Below are 25,963 nucleotides of genomic sequence, written 5' to 3' on the forward strand. Positions count from 1 at the left end.
AATAACTAAATAGAAATTCATAGTAAGACTTACCATCATGTTCATGATGTCAGCATCTCTACTGCCTAGGAAAGGTGGGTCCTCAGCTCCATCACCCCCATGTCCACGACCCATAACAGTAGCCGTGGTGTACAAAAACAAGAGCCATATCAATTATACATTATGCTTTACATGACGAAATGAATTATAGAATCCTACTTTTTATTTTTTTTAATTATAACATTAAATGACATTACGATTTATAGCATCCTACTTTTTTTTAATTATAGCATTGTAGTTTTGAGGCTTACCTAATTAAGTCATAAAAAATTAAGAATACATTCTTATTGCACACAAATACACATACATCCATCATACCTACACACACATATACAATATATACAAATCTACATATACATACATTATTCACACATAAATTTTTGATTGCATACAAATATACATATACACAATACACATACATCCATCATACATATACACATATATACAATACATACAAATACACATATGCATACATTTATACAAACATACATGATTGCATACCAAATACACATAAACATAAACAAAATGCACTAATAAACATATAAATTGTTGGATTAAACAAATTTGCATACCAAATACTATATGTTTGTATACCGTTAAATTCATGCAATAATCATTAGATTTCTTATCATAACCTTGAATATGACCAAAATAATTCTATAATTATTTTAGCTCTAAAAGTTTGCATACCATCTGTTTTACAGTTTTAGTTCAAATATCATCTGTTTGAATGCCAAATACCATCTATTTGCATACCAAAGAGAATCACTAACCTGAAATCGAAATAAGAAGCACTACCTGTGTTGGTGTTTTCGCCGAAAAAATCTACAATGGCGATGGCCTCGTCGAAGCAGCAACAACAATGGTTGTTTGTGGATTTCTTGATCACAAAAAAAATTATCTTAGAGTGGACACACTTCAGAGGAGAAAAACCGACAGAAAGGACGAGAAATTACTTACCATCAGCGATTTTATGGTCGAAGGGTCGCTGAAAACACACCTAATCGCCGGTAAACACCCCAAAATTGTCGGTATAAAAACCCTAGTGGTGTTCCTGTCAGTCAGAGGTGGTAATCGGCTGGTGAACGACCTTAAGCTTTCCAAAGGGTCAGAGTGGAGTCGTAATCGCCGAAGAAGAGAAGTGGGAGTGATAGTGAGAAAGCAGAACGTCGACAAGGGGATGAAATCGACTTAAGCCATTATCAGCGAAGGTAATAGCGGCGACATGGAGCAATATCGGCGACACTCGATGGTAAATGGAAGGAAGTTTTTGCGGTCAACATTTTTTAGGATATTAGTGGTGACGGGGTAGCCGCTATTTCTGTTGCCGGTAATAATTTTGTACCGTTGGATAGGAATTAAGACCGACGGCTATGGTGAAGCCCATATTTGATAGGGATCCAGGTTTTTGATCAGAATTTGATCTTGTTTTCATGCATCACTATTAGTGCAAATCGGTTCGTGTGTGTGTATATATATATATATATATATATATATATATATATATATATATATATATATATATATATATATATATATATATATATATATATATATATATATATATATATATATATATATATATATATATATATATATATATATATATATATATAGAGGTTTAGACACTTTTATATATTGGGGATGCTGGTGATAAGCGCAATGGTGGTGACTTAAACTTCGGTTGCATGCTATCGTGGGTTCTTCTTAGCATGGATCTTTGATTTCTATTCCTGGTTAAGTTTGCTGCCTTCTTTCAAGGAATTAATTACAAGTCGTTAATGAATGAAATTCGTCGGTTGACAACATTGAACAAAAAGTTCCATACATGCTCAGTTTCTTTATGTTGTTTGTGCACCACTGCTACCATACAACTGATCACGACATGATTCCTACAAAAAGTCGGTTACAGCCAAAAGATTTATATAACCGTATATTTTAGACCAATGGCGCATAGCTAGCATATATAGCATACTAAAAAACACATCTAATTATCAACAAATCATGCATTTATCGCTTGTTCATTTGACTAAGAAATTAAAGTTAGCTTTAACTTTAACAAATCAAACATATAATTTTCCAAACTCCGAAATTCAATAATATGTTTCCAAAATCTGAAAACATACATTGTTAACTTTGTGACATGGACGGCAAGTATTGTACATAATGCACAATCTAAGTTGATTATTAATTTATTTCATCCTTTTGTGTTCATGGAATATTTTTAGCTATAAGAGACAACAGTGTCAAAATAAAAAGTTTAAATCAAGCCATAGTTCGAAAGATCCGTCCTACTCAACATAGACTTCTTGTAGAACTTCATGGATTACTTCAATGTACTTGACTCACTCATGTTTTGTCTAATATTCAATCCGAAACCCTATATATATTTTTATTCACTTGTTAACAAATATTTATATTCTTCATATATAACTCAATATTCACTATCAAGAATAAAAAAAATTCCTATTACATAAACATTCTGATGGGAAAAATGTGCTTGGTTTTTTTCTATCTTCTGGTGGGTACTTTTTTCACGGTTTCACAAGTTTCCAGCGCCATTATAACTGTTAATTTCACTACGCCTGCCATTTTCATATTTGGTGATTCAACTGCTGATGTGGGAACAAACTCTTTCTTGCCAAAAACCAAAATACGAGCTAATTTTCCTTACAATGGGATTGATTTTCCTAATTCTAGACCAACAGGACGTTTCAGCAACGGTTTCAACAGTGCAGATTATTTGTGTTAGTACGATCAAATTATCACCAAATGTAGTTAGAGTTAAATTTTACTGATATAAGTATTATTTTTTTCATTGATTTCAGCAAAGCTAATGGGACAAAAAAGAAGCCCACAGCCATACTTGTTTCTCCTGAAAGCGGGTCTTAGAAAGCGAATGTTTAGAGGTGTAAATTTCGCATCAGGAGCATCTGGTCTTCTGGATGTAACAGGGAAACACTTGGTAAGTCTCAGTGTATGGCTGCCCCTTGTTTAATTATGCGGTCATGTGACCTCATATATATATATTCTGTTGTATCTTTTGCTTTTGGTCATTCCTAATATGGTTAAAACGTGAGCAGAATGTTGTATCGATGTCTGAGCAAATTAAGCAGTTCAAGACAGTACGTGGCAATCTAACATTGGTAAAGGGACGAGGAGCTACAAAAAACATACTTGCAACATCCGTATTCGCCATTAGTGTCGGGAGCAATGACATTTTTGGCTATTTTGAAAACAGGAGCACTGTTGATCCTACTATTTTCATTGCTTCTTTAATGACGGCATATGAGTGTCACATTGAGGTACATATTTTGCATACGTGTCACCACCACAAAGTTCAAATTAACATGTGTGGTGAAAATTGTTTTATACAACCTGTGTCGCAAAAGGTGCCATATTGGGGTTTTAAGATGGAACTTTGTGTCACAAAATGCCATGTTTTATGTAATATTGTGATTTGTTAAGTTTTTACTATATACTAATTATCACGAAGCCAAACTAAAACAATGTTGGAATCATTGAAGTCTTTGTACAACCTTGGAGCAAGGAAGTTCGGGATCATAAGTGTGCCACCAATTGGATGTTGTCCGTCACAAAGAATTTTTAATGTTACCGGGGGATGTTTTGAGATAGAAAACACTTTTGCTCGGGCTTTTCACTCATCGCTCGATGCTCTCTTGAAGAAACTATCTTGTAAACTATCAGGCATGAAGTATTCACTCGGGAATTCATATGAAATGACGATTAACGTCATCAATTTCCCACAGCTGTTCAGTAAGTACATATACCAAACTCTTTACGACATACTTTGCTCTTTTGACTTTTCACATTTAGCGGTTGATAGTATATGTTACTAATTTCGTTTCTTTCTTTCTTTCTTTTTTTTTTTTTTTTTTGTCAGATTTTACGTATGTGGACAGAGCGTGTTGTGGGGAAGGGTGGTTAAATGCAGAAAAGCCTTGTACTCCGAAAGCAAATTTATGCTCAAGCCGCAACAACTACCTCTTTTGGGATTTGTTCCATCCGACACAATATGCTTCCAAGCTTGCAGCCGTAACTTTATATAATGGTGGACCACAATTTGTGACCCCGATTAACTTCGCTCAGTTAGCAGCATACTGATTTGTTTTGTTAGTTTTTGTGGTTGATGTTACATTTAATTTGTTGCAACATGTTTTTTAATTCGATCATACAAAATATGATCATATGCACGAATAAGTAGTCTCGTCTTAACGTTTGTATAAGACGATAGAGAGATTTTAATAACTTATAAGTTATTTGTCTTTTATTAATGAAAATGCTAGACTGCGTTTAAAAGATCACATATGCATTTATCTACATTTGCCCATCTACTTTTATGTCTCTCCATCATTCTTAAATCATCCGTATCATTATATAATATCATTGGACGTTCAATTATGTCACATTAACTTTTCACTACAAAAATACTAACCTTTAGCGGCCACAAAAGTCGTCGCAATTGATCATCTTTGCCGTCGCTAATGCTATTAGCGACGACATATCGTCGCTAATGCGTCGCCGCAATTACCTCGTAGCTAATAGTCCATGTCGTCTCTAATACTGACGTCGCTAATAATTGTCGTCCCTAATACACCAATGCTGTCTCAAATAGTGTCGTCCCTATTAATATTCCGGCCACCGGTAGGATTTTTCCGGCAATACTCGCCGGAGGTCACGTTGTCACACTTGACAGTAGTCGTCTCTAAAGACGTCGCTGCTAATGGTTTTTTTTTTTATTGAGAAAAACTTATTTTTTATAATATTAATTTATATATATATATATATATATATATATATATATATATATATATATATATATATATATATATATATTATAAAATGCTGTTTTGATAAAAATACATATATAAATACATACCATATTATATAAAAACATCAAAAATACCATATTCCATAAACTATTTTCCAAACAAACATCAAACATACCATATCTAATAAATCTCAAATAAACGTTTAATATATATATATATATATATATATATATATATATATATATATATATATATATATATATATATATATATATATCATACATAAACTATTTTCCAAATCAAAAATAACATCCTCCATATCATAAAACAAGAAATACTAGTTGTCACCGTCCTCCCCATCGTTGTTTTTCTCGTTGACTTGGTTTTTAAACGAGCGAATAATGTCTCCAATGGCCGTCACAAATGCCTGGTTTTGAAGAAAAGCATTCACATCAACATCCTACAATTAAGTCACAAACAAATAAGTTATGAACAATTCAACAAACTATCAAACCATCAAAGCACCAAATCAATTAAGTCTATAACAATTTAAGAAACTACCGAGCTACCAAAAATTACTACAAATACATTAAGTTCTTAACAATATAACAAAGCAACCAATTTTTTTAAGAATTTAACAAGTACCTGTGTTGGTTGCGATGCTTGTGACTGTGACTGCCATTGGGATGAAGCACTTGTACCAGCAGCTGAAGAAGCTTTAGGCCCAATGCCTCTCACATGCCCCCTTCGAGTACCCAACACCTTCTCAAATATTGCGATCCAATCAATGGTGTTTGGATCACCACCAGAGTCGGCTATGTGATGAGTCTGTAGAGCAACCTCAGCAACTAAGGCATTCTGTATTTCACAAAGATTGTTAATATACGTTAAAACTAACAAAAAAAATTCAACAATCTACTTCATTTTTAAGTAATAATAACTTACATATTGCTCTTCAACCAATGGATCAACAAATTCCCCTCTTTTATTTACATGCGCACGATGAAATACTTCAAGTCTATTCAAATTATGTTTAACATTACAAAATATGTTATAGTTGAATAAACATTAAAAAATATGTTATAACTGAATAAACATTATTGTAACTTACTTTCTTGAAACAAGCACTACCGTAGCTGCACGTCCCTCCACGATTCTTCACTACTTGCTTCTTCCGGCATTCTTTGTTTCCAGCGGATTGTTTTTGATGTTTTTCTGTTAAGAAATGGTCAATAGCAGCATTCCAACGCTGCTGATCCATACCCCTAGGGGCTTGAGCCCTTGCTGCCTCCACATTCCCTGCAAAATCAACAAAACGGTTTTTTGCAATATTTTTGCGGCCTCTATACCGCGCACATATCCGATTATTCAGTGATGCCCAATAAGTTGAAGCCATGGGATGATTTGTAATCGCGTCAAAATCAAACCATCTCTACAAAAAATAGAGAAATTAAAAATAAATCAAAATTAAAAATATTAAATATATAACTTTATAAATAATTTACCGAAAGATATTGCAACATTCCAACCCTTTCGGCTTCAGAAACCTCTGTCCATGTGTCTTTATCAAAACCGATGTCCCGCCACATATAGCTCCCAACCTCCCGAATAAAACATTCATACACCTCCCCAATCGGCATGTTATTATTTACGTCAAATACTATCTTAAGAGGCCGTTTACCGTTAGCTTTATAGAGTTTGTGCATTTTTTTATTTACCGCCATGCCTCTTCGTTTCGGAGGCACCACTGCATAAAAAAAATATTAGTCAGAATAATTTTTTATATACATACAATGTGAAATACAATGAATTAGAATAGATTTTAATTACCATCGTTTTGGTGATCACCAAAACCCCCAACGAACAGATGTGGTGGCTTGTCACCACCGTCGCCTCCATGACCCATCACAGCAGCCATGAGATGGAGCAATGCAATCCAAAAAAATGACATCCTGAAAAATTATAACACAATATGAATATATATATATATATATATATATATATATATATATATATATATATATATATATGACTACAACAAATACAAACCTTATTTTACTAATTAAATGTAAAAAGATTTTTTTAATCATTCTCGCCCCCATACACTTCAGTGTCTGCCGATACATCACTATCATAATCAGAATCTTCCTCATCATAATCAGTCTCGCAATCAGGCACATTATTGATGATACTCGTTGGTGGGTCAACTTCAATATCATCTTCAATCGATTGAGAATTTTGAAAGTACTGGCTAAAGTCAATTGAGAGAGTGAAATTAGAAGAAGCATTACTAAGAACGACATCGGTTGAATCATTGTCGACATTTTCAATGGGATCATGATCAACATCATTCATCGGTAGATCCCAAATTCTTCTATGATTAACATTTTCAACAACTCACCGTTGGGTGTCATTTTCGTCACTTGGAGAAGGTTCTTGGATGTAAAATACTTGCTTGGCCTGCGTAGCAAATATGAGTTGATCTTCGCTGCTCAATTCGCGTTGTGGGTCGATACTGGTGAAATTATTATCAGATTTAACTCCTGCAGTATCGAACCACTTGTAACGAATTAAAAGATAAGAACACTTACGCAATATACTTTCTGACTTCCTCACAATTATCAAGCACAAACCAATGTAGACGTTTTCTCTCCTCTAGACTGAGATTTTTCATTTTCCTTCCGCTAGTTGGTCGACACTTAGACTGAAACACCCATAACTTTGTTTCTTCTATGATAACATCCTCGTTTCTTTCAAGGCGATTGAATCGAGTCTCAAAATCTTCAAGGTACATCGAACAAAATGATAATGCCTCTTCAGCGACATAACCCTCAACTATAGAACCTTCCGGCCTCGCCTTGTTTCTGACATAGTTTTTTAGTTTTTTCATATACCTTTCAAAGGGATACATCCATCTCATACATACTAGGCCTCCAGAAATTGCTTCATCAGGTAAATGCAAAACTAAATGAACCATAATGTCAAAAAACGCAGGAGGATAGATCACTTCTAATTTGCACAATATTTTAATAATGGCTGGTTTCGCTTCTTTCATATCCTTCACCGACAATGTTCTTGAGCAAAGTTGCTTAAAAAACATACAAAGCTCTATTATTGGTGTATAAACACCTTTCCCCAAAAGACCTTTAACTCCAATGGGTAACAAACGTTGCATAAGAATGTGATAATCATGAGATTTCAACCCAATAATGTTAGTATTGGTTTCATTCACTTTCTTACCGATGTTAGATCCAAACTCATCTGGCAGTTTCACATTTCTTATAAACTTACAAAAACGAATGCGGTCAGGTTTCGTGAACGAGTAAGGTGGATGGGGTTTATGGAACTTGTTTCCATTCTTTTTCAACCATAGATTTTTCCGAATGTTCAGTTTTGTCAAGTCCGCCCGAGCATTTGATGTGTCTTTAGACTTATCATTCATCAGAGAAGTACCCACAAGACTCTCACCCACATTTTTTTCAACATGCATAAGATGGAAGTTGTGCTTCAGCTCCAGAGAAGACCAATACTCAAGTTCAAAGAATATGCTCTTTTTGGACCAATTCAAACCGAGCATTTGATGTGTCTTTAGACTTATCATTCATCAGACTAGTACCCACAAGACGGGGGGACCCTGTTTCCTTCAGGAAATGCAGTTTGCAACAACTCAAGAAGCTGATCGAATGAACTATCAGTCCATTTATTGATCACCTTGATATGCATCAGCTTTGCTAAAAAGTCAAGGGACGAAAACGAACATCCAGGATATAATTTGAATTTGACTTCCTCTAACAGCTTTTGAAATCCAACATCAACACCTTTACCGTCTGTATCTAGGTTCCCTTCGTTGCAGTTAGTATCATTTTCAATCACACCTCCCATAACATCATCAATAACATCGGCCATCTCGTTACTACGCGGTATGTCTTCGACAACCGGGTGAGTTGTATTTTCGCCGTGATACTTCCATATAATATAATGTGGACTAAAACCATGTTGAAGTATATGGAATTTCATTATGGCTAGTAGTATAAATTTATTGACATTGCATTTGTTACACGGGCATCTAGTTTGACATTTGTTATCGACATGTGGTTTGGATCTCTCGAGAAAAGATTCAAGTCCTTGTTGGAACAAGGTAGAGTTACGGTTTTCAATAGTAGTCCACGTTTTATCAATAGACATGTTGCAACTGAAACATAAGTTAGGTTTTAGTGTTTACTCTACAAGAAGTAGAACTTGGATTGAATATTTATAACAACCGAATATTTCTTAAATTAATTTTTTTATTATAGCATGATACTTTAAACGATAGTATATATATTTGTTATTTATATCATCATTTTTTTTTCATATTTTGATTTGTCAACTTATTTTTGTTTTATTTTTCTATTTTGATTAATTATAAATTAGTAGATTTAGCGTAGCGTTTTAATTTTTAATTTTTTTTATTATTAAATTTTACTTTAAATGATATTATATATTTATTATTTATTTAATTAGTTTATTATGGTTTATTATTATTCTTCTTCTTTTTCTTTTTAAAACCTTTTTGACCAATTTTGATTTATCAACTTATTTTTGTTTTTATTTTTCTATTTTGATTAATTATAACTTAGTAGATTTAGCGTAGCGTTTTAATTTTTAATTTTTTTTATTATTAAATTTTACTTTAAATGATATTATATATTTGTAATTTATTTAATTAGTTTATTATGGTTTATTCTTCTTCTTCTTCTTCTTCTTTTTAAAACCTTTTTGACCAATTTTGATTTATCAACTTATTTTTGTTTTTATTTTTCTATTTTGATTAATTATAAATTAGTAGATTTAGCGTAGCGTTTTAATTTTTAATTTTTTTATTATTAAATTTTACTTTAAATGATATTATATATTTGTTATTTATTTAATTAGTTTATTATGATTTATTATTATTATTCTTCTTTTTCTTTTTAAAACCTTTTTGACCAATTTTGATTTATCAACTTATTTTTGTTTTTATTCTTCTATTTTGATTAATTATAACTTAGTAGATTTAGCGTAGCGTTTTAATTTTTAACTTTTTTTATTATTAAATTTTACTTTAAATGATATTATATATTTGTTATTTACTTAATTAGTTTATTATGGTTTATTATTATTCTTCTTCTTCTTTTTCTTTTTAAAACCTTTTTGACCAATTTTGATTTATCAACTTATTTTTGTTTTTATTTTTCTATTTTGATTAATTATAACTTAGTAGATTTAGCGTAGCGTTTTAATTTTAATTTTTTTTATTATTAAATTTTACTTTAAATGATATTATTTATTTAATTAGTTTATTATGGTTTTTTTCTTTTTCTTTTAAAAACCTTTTTTACGAATGTTTCTTCGTTAACTTATAGAAAAAAATTATCTATTATGATGTATTTATTTTATTTTTTTAATATAAAATAAAATATATTTCTAATAATCATATGAATATTCTTAAATTTTACATACAAATTCATGATGAACATACAATAGTTTCACATATATATATATATATATATATATATATATATATATATATATATATCAATTTCACATATAAATTCATCAACTCATACATGATCAACAAGTGAATATATATAAACTACTCAACTCATACAAAACATATCAAATTAATCAACTGAAACATACATTCAAACAATTGAAAACAAAAAAAAACAATTTCACAGTTTCTAGTTTATATCAATCCAAAGAAATCAAAATAATCAAATTCACAATTTCATAGTTCACACTCAAAATCAATTTCACAGCTTCATAATAAATTTCACAAATTTCACAGATTCACAGCTTCAAAATAATCATTCACATTCACAGCTTCATAAACAATTTCACACTTCAAAATAAACAAATTTAATAGCTTCAATATAAACAATTTTACAATTTCCATCAAGTGAAACTAATCAAACTAACCTGTTTTTGCCAGGAAAAATGAAAGCTAGACAGTGGTGAAGCGTGGTGAAGCTGCTGGAACGAAAAAAAAAACAAATCACTTCAAATAAATCGGTGGTGTTAATGTGAGTTAAAAGAAAATTGCAAACACAATTAGGTCCTAAAAACTAACCTTGCCGGAGATATGAGCACGAAATCGAAGGTCCCGTTGGAATTGGAGGTGGCAGTCGCTTTGGAGGTTATACCGCCGGTGGGACTCGGTTTTGGAGGACAATCAGCGGTGGGAGAAGGGTTTCTAGCCCAATCAGCGGTGGAGAGCGTTGGGAGTCGCCACAGAAATCGCAGATCGCCGGTGTGAAAGAAAGGAGAGGAAGGTTCGTCTGGGGAAGACGAACTGGAACATAAAGGGCTACGCTAATAGCGGCAACATGGGGCTATTTGCGGTGACAAAATGGAGGGAATCATACGCGCACTTTTTGGCGATTATCAACCGTTGGATTGGGTTTGAATTGTAGGGCCAGATTTCGTCTAAGGGTGAGTCAACGGATCCCCCCCCTTTAGCGGCGACATGTCGCCGCTAAAGGCGTCGTCTCTAATGCCTTATCACAGGAACAAACCCTATCCGTTGGATTATTTGCCAAACCAAGGGTCACGATTGAAAGTAGCGTATCTCCGACGGATCACCGGTGGTTATCTTTAGCGACGCCGATAATAGCGACGACAGTGGGGTTTTAGCGGCAACATACATCGCGTCAAGTCTGGTGTCGTCGCTATTGCTTTTGTCGTCCCAAAAAGCGTCGTCCCTAATACTCCGAATTCTTGTTGTGTTTGCAAGACCCCATATTAATTAGTCCAATACCAACACAATATATATCAAGAAATGTTGTTACTTACAACTTCATTACAAGTTCTTTTTATTGCACTATTCGTTCTTAAGCTTAGTTTTTCTTGTGTGGTTGTTCTTTCTACGCATTGAGCTTAAAAGAAGCCATTAAGTCAATGTATAACGACTTCATCCTCACCCCATTTCCCTCAACCCCACACCCTTCTCCCACCCCTTCTTCCTCCTAAAGAAAAACAAGACGATAAACCAACTCAGGTAGATTGATTACACTTCCATTTTCTCCCTTTATCGCCTCTACATTTCCTTGATTATAAATTGGCAAATCAATCGATAAATTGGAATATGACGACAGGGAACTCCATTGATAAATCCCAAATGTGGTGATAAGCACGTGATATCAGAAGATTTCAAAGTATCTTAGTCTTGGGTGCCGTTACTTAGTGCCGTATAGATAGGACTCGTTTTTCCTTCTTTTCCACTGTATATAAATACACAGCTTGTATATGTACAAGAACCATCAGGGAATACAAACATTCATTTTTACAGTCATACAGTTTCTCCGTATGGTATCCAGAGCCATCTGATTATTTTTTTTTCTTTTGCTCTCACTCTACCTTCCGGTGATTTGCTCCGACGAACACTCTAATGGCCAATTCTAGCGCTTCTCTCTTGGCCCATGCCACATCCACATCCGCAACCCCTGCTCTCAATCTTCAGATACCGCCAATTTCTGTCAAACTTGACAGGGATAACTACCCCCTTTCGCGATCTACAGTAACCTCTGCCCTAGAAACCTTTGACTTGGAATCCTTCGTCTCCGATTCCAATCTACCTACTAGAACTTATCTCTCCAGTGATTCAGACGACGATGCTGCACCTGCTCCTAAACCCAATCCCGAATACGCCATTTGGAAGAAAAGAGATCGATTTGTCCTTTTATGGATCAAATCGACACTTTCTGAACAGGCTCTCTCCTTAGTCGTTCGGGCCCCCACTTCTCGTATTGCTTGGACTATTCTAGAGAAAAGTTTTCAGTCTCAAACCAGGGCCCATCGCATGGCCATGAAAGTCCAACTTCAGAATCTGTCAAAAGGATCGCTCTCAATGATTGACTATATTCAATGCAAACGGTCCATTGCGGACTCTCTCGCTGAGAATCTTCGCCCAATTTCGGAGGAAGATTTGATTAGCTACATTCTCACGGGAATTGACTCCTCCTATGCCGCCTTTGCCACAACGTTCATGATGCAGTCGGATAACATCACTGTTGACGATCTTGTTGGTTTTCTTCTGCAAGAAGAGGCACGAATTGAACATGAACATACTCGCCACGCTCCACTTCTCAATTCTGTTCCAACCTCTGCCTCACCTATCTCCAGTTCCACCGCCTTGGCAGCACAACGGTCCTCTACCCGGGTCCAATCATCTTCAAATAACTCTCATGCTTCTGGTCCATAGCGAAATCCTGACAATCGTCGGCGTCGCCCTATGTGTCAGCTATGTAGTTGTCCCGGCCATGAAGCTATCGACTGCTGGCAAAGAAACAACCAGATCGACTATCCCTCCAGACAACCCAATCCCTGACAGTCTTCTCGGCAGGCTCACATTTCTCACCCTACCACCTCATCCACAGTGGTCGACCCTGCCTGGTACTTTGACACCGGTGCAACGGACCATGTCACTCCGGATATTAGCAAACTCAATCTTGCTGAAGACTACCACGGCACCGATAAGTTGAAGGTTGGCAATGGTAATAACATGACTATTTCTCATATTGGTGTCAGTTCCTTGCATAACTTAAATTTGCCATCCGTCTTAGTAGTTCCAAACTTAACTAAGAATCTTCTAAGTGTATCTAAATTAACCAAAGATAATGACGTTTATATGGAATTTTGGCGTAACCAGTGTTTTGTCAAGAATTTGCAGGGTCAAACTCTTCTCCAGGGGGACGTTGACCATGGTCTCTATCGTGTACCAACCCTCATCAATAAGTGTTCTTCACCCTTGGCTCTTTCAGGGGTTCGCACATCTGTTCAAGGTTGGCACCAACGTCTGGCTCATCCACATGAGTCACTACTACGCAGACTTCTCTCCTCCTTCCAGCTCCCTGTTTCTTCCAAGCATTTTCCCACTGTTTGTGACTCATGCCAGCTCAGGAAAAGTCGTCGTTTACACTTACCTGCTTCCCATATTTCTGTTTTATCTCCATTTGATCTTGTATACTCAGATGTATGGGGACCATCTCCCTTATTTTCAATAAATGGACATCGTTATTTCATTCTGTTTGTTGATGATTGTACCAAATACATTTGGATTTATTTCCTATCCAACAAATCTCAAGTTTTCTCCACTTTTTTCCACTTCAAACAAATGGTCAAAACCTAATTTAATCGCGACATTAAGGCCCTCCAAACCGACTGGGGTGGCGAATATAGAAATGTTTCCACTTTTCTCCACACCCATGGCATTCAGCACCGTGTTTCTTGTCCCTATACACAAGAACAAAATGGGGCCGTTGAACGCCGTAACCGTGTCATTGTGGAAAAAGGCCTCACCTTGTTAGCCCAGTCGTCCCTTCCACAAATTTTTTGGGAACATGCTTTTCAAACCGCTACTTATCTCAACAATCGCACCATCACTCCTACTCTCCACTTTAAGTCTCCATATCAATGTCTTTACAAAAAAATACCAGACTACACCTTCCTCAAAACCTTTGGTTGCTTATGCTACCCCTTCTTACGCCCGTACAATTCTCACAAAATTGATTTCCGCTCACTTCCCTGTATCTTTCTAGGCTATAGTTCAACGCACAAAGGTTACCTTTGTTTCCATCAACAATCATCCCGTGTCTATGTTTCACGCCATGTCGTTTTTAATGAAACCATTTTTCCTTATTTACCCCCAACCTCCAACAAGCCTTCATCCAATATTCCGCCTCCCTCTGATATTACCCTTCACTTACTTACCCAAGCTGCTTCTCTCTCATCTACAACACCACCATCACAGCCTCCACCATCCTTAACTCCCCCATCCTCCTCTTCCACTTCCACATCTTCTATTACCCACACACCTCCACTTCCCTCCCATCCTATTCACCCCAATACTCCATCCTATCAAACCTCGACCGTCAGTTCTCGTGCAAAGCACACTCAACCTTCAACCTCTCATTATCGACCCGCTCCAAATAACACCCATCGCATGGTTACCAGGTCACAAACGAACTCTCTCAAACCTAGACTTTTTCACACATCTCTTTCTGATCCATCCACCGTTGAACCACGCCTCTTTTCTCAAGCTATTAAAATCCCGTGTTGGCAACAAGCTATGCAAACCGAATATGATGCTCTTATGAGGAATAACACGTGGTCTATTGTTTCTTGTCCTACTAATGAAAATGTAATTGGTTGTAAGTGGATTTACAGGATAAAACGAAGATCTGATGGTACTATTGAACGACACAAAGCGCGTTTGGTAGCTCAAGGTTTCACTCAAGAAGCAAGTGTGGATTACTTTGAAACCTTCAGCCCTGTCATTAAACCAACAACCATTCGTTTGGTTCTCTCCATTGCCATTTCTCGTGGGTGGTCTATTCGACAGCTAGATATCAACAATGCTTTCTTAAATGGAGATCTAAACGAGGTTGTTTACATGAAACAACCATGAGGATTTGAAGATCCAACTCGTCCCACTCACGTATGCCGCCTACATAAAGCTCTCTACGGATTGAAACAGGCTCCACGTGCCTGGTTCACTAAGCTAAAACACTATCTAGTTGCCCAAGGATTTCAAGCCTGCCAATCCGACACTTCTTTGTTTGTCCATGCCAGTCCAACCACCATTATTTACATACTGGTGTATGTTGATGATGTCATTATTACTGGCAGCGACACTAATAAAATCCAATGATTCATCAGTCAGCTTCATCATGTGTTTGCTCTCAAAGATCTTGGTCCTTTACACTATTTCTTAGGGTTGCAAATCACTTCCACCAACTCTGGTCTCCATCTTTCCCAGCAAAGATATATCCTTGATATTCTTCAAAGAAGTCAAATGACCGAAGCTTCACCATTATCAACCCCTACGGATCCCAACTCCCGATTAACCTCTGATGGTGATCCATTTCATGATCCAACATTATTTCGTAAAATTGTTGGGTCACTTCAATATGCTACGATTACTAGACCAGATATAGCCTTTGCTGTAAACCGCGTATGCCAATTCATGCACTCCCCAACAACACAACATTGGCAAGCTACCAAACACATTCTTCGATACTTAAAAGGAATACTAAACCACTGTCTTCACTTCTCACCTACCAAAGCCGATTCATTACTAGCTTACTCCGATGCCGGTTGGATTTCGAATAAAGAAGATAGTCGTTCACAATATGGCTATGCTATTTTTCACATTTCAAATCTCATCAGTTGGAGATCACGAAAGCAACGAGTTGTGGCCCGCTCAAGCATAGAGGCTGAATATCGATCTCTAGCCTACACTACTGCAGAATTATTGTGGCTACACCAGCTGATTAAAGAACTGCATGCTCCAATTTTCAAACAACCACTTCTCCTTTGTGACAATGTGGGAGCAATCTTCATGAGCAAGAATCCAGTCATCAGCACTCGCTCTAAACATATTGCCTTAGACTTTCACTTTATTCGTGAACAGGTAGAAGCAAGTGCACTCAAAATTGGATACATATCATCAGTCGATCAATTAGCGGACTTATTCACCAAACCACTCTCTAGAGATCGGGTCCATCTTATTCGTACCAAGCTTCAAGTCCGTCCAATCCTTGAGCTTGCCGGGGGCTGATAAGCACGTGATATCAGAAGATTTCAAAGTATCTTACCTGGTCAAAGTATTTTACCTAGTCTTGGGTGCCGTTACTTAGTGCCATATAGATAGGACTCGTTTTTCCTTCTTTTCCACTGTATATAAATACACAGCTTGTATATGTACAAGAACCATCAGGGAATACAAACATTCATTTTTACAGTCATACAGTTTCTCCATATGTGGAATCCAGAAACGATTCATAGTGGAGGATGTGGGTACCGATCATTGATTTTTCTTAAACCCAAGTTTGCAATCGAGCAAATTGAATCCCTAATTTGGAATCAAACAAATCGAAGAATTGAATGTGCACTTTATCCGCAATCTTACTTTTATGCAAAACATGGGAAACTCTGGAAGGTGGTGGCCAACTCCTTTATGATAACGGGTATAGGGCCACAATGCCAACAATACCCTTTGGTGATTGGAAATGTTATATTAAATACAATTGAGATGATTAAACACGTGGAGGGTTTGAATGGTAAAGAATGAAGGAACAAGTTCATCACCATTATTATATGTAATTTTCACACCATATGTCGGTTAAATATTCAAAACTGATGATATAGTGGAGTCAAACAAAAAGAACGAATTCTCAGTTAGGAAAGCGGAGTCAAACAAAAATCAAAAACTCATGGTACAAACAATTAGGGGTGATCGCGGTTCAGTTTGAAACCGTGAAACCGGCCAAACCGGTCATCGGTTTGATTTTACGGTTTGTCTTTTTCTTAACGGTTTGGTTTGCGGTTTCGAACTTTTCAAACCGTAATGAATGGTTTGACTTATGGTTTTTACAATTTCAAACCGTATAAAAACCGGACCAGACCGTATCTATATATTAATTAATTTTTTATATGTATTTGTATTTTGTTGTATTATATATTAATTTTTATATATAAATAATAAAATTTAAAACCCACAAGTCCACAACATTTAATTATCACAGCCTAATCCTAATTTATTTTGTGAACCCAATCCCAAGTCCAAGAGGTGTATTTCTCTTACCCTAATCCCAAAAGACGCGCTGTCTCAAACTCAGAAAGACAGAAACTCGAATTCCTTTCCCTTTTGGCACTTTTAATAGGTTAATAGTGCAGTTTTTTTTACTAAATTAGTTTAATGAACTTGACTAAATTGGGCCTAAAAAGCCCAAACCGTGAAACCAAACCGGAGCCAACCGTTAGTAATGGTTTGGTTTGGTTCGGTTTTAAAATTTCAACGGTTCGGCTTCGGTTTTTGCTTGACAAAAACCGTTACTAACGGTTTGACTTCGTTTTAACCTAAAAACCGAAAAAACCGAACCGTGAACACCCCTACAAACAGTTAATAAAACTATCTCTTTGATTAAATGAGAAAATAACTCAAAACTCAATTTGTGAATACAATCTCTTACCCTACACGGCTAAACAAGATGTATATATATTCTAATCTACCGACTTCTAATTAGATCACAATTAGGAAACTAGAAACTGATTTGAACATAGTTTCCTAAAAACTAAGTTGATTTTGCTTGGTCTCCAAGTCCTACTCGACTTAGGATTCCAACAATCACCCCTAGATCTCTAAGTCCTTCTAGAGAATTCTTCAACACCGATCAAGCTCCACATTTCCTTCAATTTGGTCCGAGCTAGTGGTTTTTTAAGAATGTTCACCCTTTGTTCTTCACCGGGAATGTACTCCACCTCCACTTGTTCGTTTTCAACACAATTACGAATGAAGTGAATCCTCGTGTGAATGTGTTTACTTCTTCCATGAAAGGCGTGATTCTTCGTTATTCGATAGCCGACTTGTTATCAACTTTAAGAATCACTTTTTCTTGTGCTTTGTTCATGATTTCTCCAAAGCAAATCTTGAAGCCATATTGCTTGACATGCGGTCGCCGTGGCCGCCATGAATTCTGCCTCGCAAGATGATAAAGCAACGGTATCTTGCTTTTGCGAACACCATGTAATTGGAGATGACCCGTAGTAGAAAATGTGAACGGTTGTGCTTTTTTCGTCATTCGGGTCAACATTGTGGCTACTATCACTATAACCAATAAGTTGCCCTTGTCCCATCCTCTCGTACTTGATTCCGTATCCCGTTGTTCCTCGTAAGTACCTTAAAATGTGTTTGATTGCAACACCATGTGATTCTCTTGGACTTTGCATGTATCGGCTAACAGCTCCTACTACATATGTCATATCGGGTCTTATTTGCAAGAGATATCTAAGGCATCCTACCATCGTTCGATATTGTGTCGGTTCGATTTCGGGTTCATCTTCGTCCTTTGACAATTTATTTCCCGGTTCCATTGGAATGTGGGTCGGATTGCAATCATGTAAACCCGCTTCTTTTAAAATGCGTTGAGCATTTTCCTCTTGGTTTATAGTAATCCCTGATTCTTCTTGCTTAACTTTAATGCCAAGGTAATAAGTCAATCTTCCAAGATCTGACATCTCAAAGTTCTTGGACATCTCTAATTTGAACCTCTTGATCATGCTCAAATTTGTAACTATGACAAATAAATCATCAACATAAATTGCTACAATTAGCAAGTTAGATCCTTCACTTTTCCGGTATACCGATGGTTCTTTCATGAACTTTTGAAATTTCATACTCTTCAAAATCCCATCAAGCTTCGTATTCCATGCTCGAGGTGCTTGTCTTAGACCATATAATGCTTTTGTAAGGCGATATACTTTATGCTCGTTGCCTTTCTTTAAACAACCTTACGGTTGTGATATGTAAACGGTTTCCTTTAATTCTCCATGTAAGAATGCCGTTTTAACATCTAAGTGGTGAAGCTCCCACTCATGAGTAGCAGCTAAGGCTATAAGAAATTGGATGGATTCGATTCGAGCTACCGAGGCAAATACTTCTTGAAAATCAATACCGGGTTGTTGCACGTAATCTTTAGCAACCAACCTTGCCTTGTATTTATTAATGGTGTCATCTACATTTTTCTTCAATTTGAACACCCACTTGAGTCCAATTGGCTTCACCCCCATAGGCTTGTTCACGAGAGTCTAAGTTTATCGAATTGATTTCTGCATCCATGGCTTTGACCCATTCTGGTTCTTTCTTTGCTTCTTCAACAGATACCAGCTCTTCATTGGTTGTTAGAAGGAGTTCTTCGAGATTATCAAGATCAAGCTCATAATCTTGAAATCGTCTTGGAGGTACTCTTTTTCTTGAGGGTCTTTGATTTGCAGCTCCTTGTTGAACATTATTATTTACTGGACTTGGTTGTTCATTATCTTGTACTTCTGCTTCGTCTCCCATCTCATGATCCGATTCAATCGGTTCAATTGGATTATCGTTTATATCGTTTCCTTAGTTGTTGTTTGCTTCGTCTCTCGGATAGTCCCATGGTATTATGAATGAGCCCGGTTTTTCATTGTTGGTTCTTACTTCTTTAGTCCAATCCTGCCCTTTTGTTTCATCAAAATTAACATCTCGACTCATGATTATTTTTTGTGTCACCAGGTTAAATAACCGACAAGATTTTGTACCCGGTTTGGAACAAACATGTACTAGTGGGCTTGATCTTGCATCCAACTTCTTTAGATTCACCAGTTCAACTTTTTCATGTGCTAAAACTCAAATATACGAACATTCTCTAAATTCGGTTTTCTTTTATATAACTTTTCGTATGGAGTTGTATCACCAAGGACTCTTGTGTAAACTCGATTGATTAGATTTGTAGAGTGATTTACCGCTTCTCCCCATAAGTAGTTTGGAACATGCATTGCCTTCATTATACTCCGTGTCATGTCCATAAGTGTTCGGTTTCTTCGTTCGACAATACCGTTTTTTTGTGGAGAGTATGGGGCGGTAAGGTGGCGTTTGACTCCATTTTGTTCACAAAAAGAATTGAACTTGAGAGAAGTAAACTCACCTCCTCGATCACTTCTAAACACTTTCAAAGGCTTTCCAATTTCATTCTCCACCAAAGCTTTGAATTTTTTGAAGTGTGTAAACGCATAACTCTTTTCTTTCATGAGATAAATCCACATAAATCGTGAAAAATCATCAATTAGTGTAAAAATATACCGATTTTGACCCTTGGTTGCCGACGTGATCGGACCGCATAAATCACCGTGAACTAGCTCTAATGGTTGTTTTGCTTTGTATGTCGTCATAGTCGGGAATGACTTTCTTGTTTGCTTGCTCACCAAGCACGATTCAAATAATTGATTCTCATGATCAAATTGAGGTAACCCTTTGACTAAACCCTTCTTAGACATCTTTTTAATTGACTCGAAATTGATGTTCCTAAGTCTTTCATGTCATCGCGACGCATCTTCACTTATTCTCGAGTGAAGGCAAATAGGAACTCCAATTTGTAATTTTATTTTATAAAGGCAGTTTGGAGTTCTTTGTACTTTCATTAATAAGCAATTATCGACATCGTGCATGGTTAAATAGTTATCTTTCATTCGAATATGACACCCGGCTTCGGTTGTTTGTCCGAGACTAATAATATTGTTCTTGAGATCCGGTATGTAGTAAATCTCTGTCATCAACCTTTGTTGACCTATCTTGCCTTGGAAAAGTATAGCACCTTTTCCCTTGATTTTTACAGACGAATTATCTCCAAATTTAACCCTCCCAGTTATGCCTTCATCAAGTTCGGAGAAAAATGACCGGTTTCCCGTCATGTGATTGCTTGCCCTGTTATCCAAATACCACACATCGTTGTCTTGTGAGTCGTATCGAGACGGTAACACCTTTTCTTCGTTTAAAAATACGGTCTTGTGTAAAAAACGGTCTTGTCGGTGTCGTCATATTAGGCAAAATTACTTTCTTGTAATTTTTTAATTTGGTCCGGACATTGAGACGTGTAGTGGCCCGGCTAATCGCACCGGTAACAAATAATTTTGGACTAGTCTTTTTTTATTTTTATTTTTTTGATTAGGATCATAATTAGAATTGGGCGTGCTGTTGGACCGGTGATTATTGGACCCAGTGTTGTTGTTAGGACCGCCTCCTTGGTCCTGTTTTGTTTTAGAGCTTGATCCACTTGACCCATTAGACCCACAGGATTCGGATCCAGTTGAGCCATTAAACCCGTGTGCTTTGTTCCCAGTCGCACCAGTCCCGTGAGCCTCCACTGCCTTCCCCTTTCTTCTCCGGTTTTGATTCGAAGTTCCACCATGCTCGACGAACAGTGCTTGATCTTTCTCACCACCATAAGATTCTTCTTCTCTGATCCTCTCTTTATATGCCTTCATCCTGCCAACTACATCATCAAAATTGGTATTATTTAGGTCTAGTATATGTTCCAGTGATGCTACCATATGAATGAATTTTCGTGGCAGTGACTTAAGGAACTTCTTTACAAGCTTGGATTCGTCGATCACAGATCCTAATGCTGCCGATTTTTAAGAAATTCCGGACAGCTTTTCGGAGAAATTGTCGATCGTCTCTGATTCGTTCATCCTAAGCTGATCGAATTCGACACCTAGGGTTTGAAGACGGGCCTCCTTCACTCGATCAACCCCAATGTATCGATCCTTGATTACGTCCCAAAGCGCCTTCGAAGACTCGACTTCTCTGATTTGCATGATTAATGATTTCGGGATCGCCTGATACAATAATCCCATTGCCAGGTAATCCTTTTCATCGTTTTCTCTAATTCTGGGTCGATAATACTCCACGCTTTATGAATTTTTAAAACAACCTTCATACGCAGGGACCAAGCTGTGTAATTTGTGGTATTGAGCATGGGACATTGAACCGAGGTCGCTCCAGTCTCCTTCTCCCTCCTCAGAGCACCGCCTCAAGACCCTTCATCTCCTATCATGTCGACCACCTTCTTCAACAGGTAAGTAAATTGATTTCAAAACCATATGTTCTTGGCTCTGATACCAATTCAAGTCAAGAATGTATAACACAAACAATTAATCAAACTATCTCTTTGATTAAATGAGGAAATAACTGAAAACTCAATTTGTGAATACAATCTCTTACCCTACACGGCTAAACAAGATGTATATATATATATATATATATATATATATATATATATATATATATATATATATATATATATATATATATATATATATATATATATATATATATATTCTAATCTACTGACTTGTAATTAGATCACAATTAGGAAACTAAAAACTGACTTGGACATAGTTTCCTAAAAACTAAGTTGATTTTGTTTGGTCTCCAAGTCCTACTCGACTTAGGATTCCAACATATGTTTTACATGAGAAATTCCATTTGTTACATGCCTGGATTCGGTCGGAACAAAAGGCTAACATAAAACACCCAAGAAACTTAAAAATTAGTAAGATATGGATGTATTATAAAATTATATTAACAAAAGACTGAAAGAGAATGTTGGTGGTATAACACAGTGATAAGTTTATCACTTTAGTAACATTAGTAAATGGACTATTATAAGATGATCAAGTATATGCATCCTTCATAAAATACTTATTGCTATATGTATTCTTTTTTATCATGATTATTTTTACTTTTTGACACAAATGAAAAAATAAATCGTAACCATAAAATTTTTAGTCACATGATTTTTTTTAATAATTTATCACCATAAAATTAAATTATGACAAAAAAATAGTTATTGTCATGTTTCTTTTCTTTTATCATGACAAGTTTACTTTTTAGACATATAAAAAAAAAGTAAACGACAACCTTAAAATACTTATAGTTACATGTTTTTTCTTTTACTATGTTGCTAATAAACACTGCCATTTGGTCACATAAAATAATTTTAGTCACCATATAAATTAGATTTTTGTAACAGTTTATTCATGTAACAAATTTCACCCTATTATTTCGTCACATAAATTTCGACTTTGTATGAGCTTATGTATTTATCATTTCAATTAATAATCATCAAAAGATTAATCTACATATCAAACAAAAAACCGTAACAAGTGATGACATATGGCCATACTGTTCAACCCTGGCTCGTACTTGTCATAATTTTAATGCTAAATCGTGGCTAAAGGTGTAAATATGATTTAAAATGGTCACAATAATTTAGCTAAAGTATGGCTAAAACAATATTAGAACATCATCAATGACCGTTATATATCAAAATATTCAAAAATGTGGTCAAATTGTTTTGACAAAATTATGGCCCTTGGTCATTTGGTATCGGTGTTCAAAGGGAATTTTCAAGGGCACAATTCCTATGAGCTCTTATAGAACCAGCAAAAAATTTATGAACATTACAAACATACTAGTAAGAACCTAAGTACTCCGTAGTTTATAGAGAATTATGTGAGACACATACTGATTATTTATACGAATGATAGAATGATTCAAAGAGTACGAGCCTACTATTTTCCTAGTAAAATAATAACTTCTTAAAATACGGTTCAAAGGGCAACACCAACCTATCCTATGAAAGGTTTAACTAATGTATTTTATCTCGGTGGCTTGAAAACGGTCAGATGTTTTATATGAGGATTGTTGGAAAAATGGGTTTATCCATACTCCAAAAATAGGCTATCTCTATTTCTAAACACAAATCCAGATGTTGGTATAATATGCGCTTAAAACGTAGTTAAAATGAATGAGAAACTAATCTTTAAAATGAATTAGTTTGATGATTTAGATAAAAATTATTAATGAGCTTAAATAATCTCATAGAGGATGGAGGTTGAACAAGAAGTTTGTATATAACTTAGTAGAATTTATTTTTCTCCTTATAAAACTTATAGTGTCAGGTCTCTCTCTTGTGTCTGTAGAGGGTGAAGCTACGAACCAAAGTGCCTTGGTTCACTAAACTTGTTTGTGAGCGTGCACGAATACACCGCTCTACCAAATAAGTCCATGGCATTTAAGTAAATATTTCTATTTCATTACTAAAAGTTTAATTTATATCAATTACAAACCTTGCATTAAACATAATATTAATCACATATTTTCGGTTTTGATTTTTTGGTTAATGTTTGTCATCAATTCATCTATTGCATAGTTGATGCCAATGTGTCGGTTATACATTTTTCTCGGTATAAATACTACACTTTATGAGATAGATTGAGACATCTTATATGTTATTGAATCTCTTCCTCTACCTATTTCTTGTGTTTCCTGACACTTTCAAGGTAGAATTCATGGCTAAATGTGGGCAGTCTCCAAGAAGCGCTTTTAGTTGTTGCATCCTTGGAAACAAATGTTTGATTGCGCGAGAATTTATTCTAAGAACACCATGTTAAAACATGTTATCATTTTCTGATTTCTTGTTTGTTTTCATATATTACCGTAATATATTTTTCTACAAAACAACAATGTTTAAATATCCAAAAATAAAATCATTAAAATCCAACAATAATATGTCATTTGTTTTGATTAACTTAGAGATGGATCAACAAGGAATCTTTAGATTATGTAGTTAAGTTCATCAAAACTAATGATGACATTTAATGATTTTAACTATTATTTTAAATTTAAGATATTGTAAATTAAGAAGTAATGCGACTGACCTTGTGCTTTTTTTTTTGGCAATAATGGCCTCCAAAACGAGGGTGTCCAAACCAGCTTATGCGTACATTGACTAATCCTCCATGGGAACATGAAGTTATGTCATTTGCCCCGGAGTTATAAAAAATGAACCTCCATGGCCACCCGAAGAATAACAATGTTAGGATTCGAACATGGGTTGTAACTTATCCATCATATCTTCTATATGACTTACCCCTACACCATAATCCTTGTGGTTGAGAATGAGCTTTTGTTAGTCAAGTGGGGAAAAAATTATTGACCAAATTGTACATGAGAATGAAAAGTTGAAATTATTTTCACTAATCTTGTAGATGTTGATGTGATTATAAAGAGGTAATCAGCCAGGGGGATTGTTTGTAACATCCTTGAATGTTTAGGAAAATTTAATATGTATTTTGCTATGATTGTACATTACAACAAGTGAATTCTTATTTTCAATACTGTTATGTTAATAAGAATGAAAGTTTAGTATAATGAGTTCCGATAAGATTTATACATTTTTTGATGAAGTGCATATTTTTGATGAAGTAAGGATTAAAACTTGAAAGAAATGAAAGTTACCAAAGTATGTTGCTTAAAACAGGAACTTAAAGACATTACACGGCCCGTGTAAAATTACCTTTGGAAAACAACATTCGTTCAAAGGATCACAAATTATCTTTTTCAAAATACATTGACCAAATCGAATTTTTTTAAATTACCTAACCGTATAAAAATGACCTTGGGAAACACGGGCCATGTAATTCAAGGCACGAAAAACACGGCTAATATAACTTGGTGGACTTGAAGATTATTAGATTAAAAGAACTTATATGGGCTCTTTGTCTCTCCAACTCTATAAAACATTTCAATTACATGTGAAAATGAATTTTGGTGTTCTTGAGCTTGATTTGAAGGCAAACCATGATATTTTAAGAGGAAAAAAGGAGTTAAACTTCATTCATATGGGGGTTGTTTGGTAGGATCAGAATTTTTAATATCTGAATTTTTAAGATGTCTGAATTTCTAAGAGGGTCTGAATTTTTATGTTCTGAATTTTTAACATGCAGATTGTTTG

General features: G+C 35.5%; 2 protein-coding genes and 1 long non-coding RNA gene across 3 annotated transcripts; all 3 read left to right on the forward strand.

Moving 5' to 3' along the window:
* The first annotated feature begins 2,533 nt into the window (after positions 1-2,533).
* Positions 2,534-4,176, forward strand: LOC111899707 (GDSL esterase/lipase At5g55050). Its single transcript, XM_042901645.1, has 5 exons — positions 2,534-2,786; positions 2,868-3,004; positions 3,123-3,344; positions 3,567-3,816; positions 3,944-4,176. The coding sequence occupies exons 1-5, from the start codon at positions 2,534-2,536 to the stop codon at positions 4,162-4,164; spliced, it is 1,083 nt and encodes a 360-aa protein (XP_042757579.1). The 3' UTR covers positions 4,165-4,176.
* Positions 4,177-14,793: 10,617 nt separating this feature from the next.
* Positions 14,794-15,258, forward strand: LOC111899706 (uncharacterized mitochondrial protein AtMg00820-like). Its single transcript, XM_023895562.1, has one exon. It carries the CDS (start codon positions 14,794-14,796, stop codon positions 15,256-15,258), a length of 465 nt encoding a protein of 154 aa, XP_023751330.1.
* Positions 15,259-21,310: 6,052 nt separating this feature from the next.
* On the forward strand, positions 21,311-25,380 carry LOC111899655 (uncharacterized). Its single transcript, XR_002853017.3, has 2 exons — positions 21,311-22,025; positions 22,109-25,380. It is a non-coding gene; the product is annotated as an uncharacterized LOC111899655 (long non-coding RNA).
* Positions 25,381-25,963: the final 583 nt, after the last annotated feature.

The sequence above is a fragment of the Lactuca sativa genome, chromosome 4, assembly GCF_002870075.4.
Source record: "Lactuca sativa cultivar Salinas chromosome 4, Lsat_Salinas_v11, whole genome shotgun sequence".
NCBI classification, from domain to species: domain Eukaryota; kingdom Viridiplantae; phylum Streptophyta; class Magnoliopsida; order Asterales; family Asteraceae; genus Lactuca; species Lactuca sativa.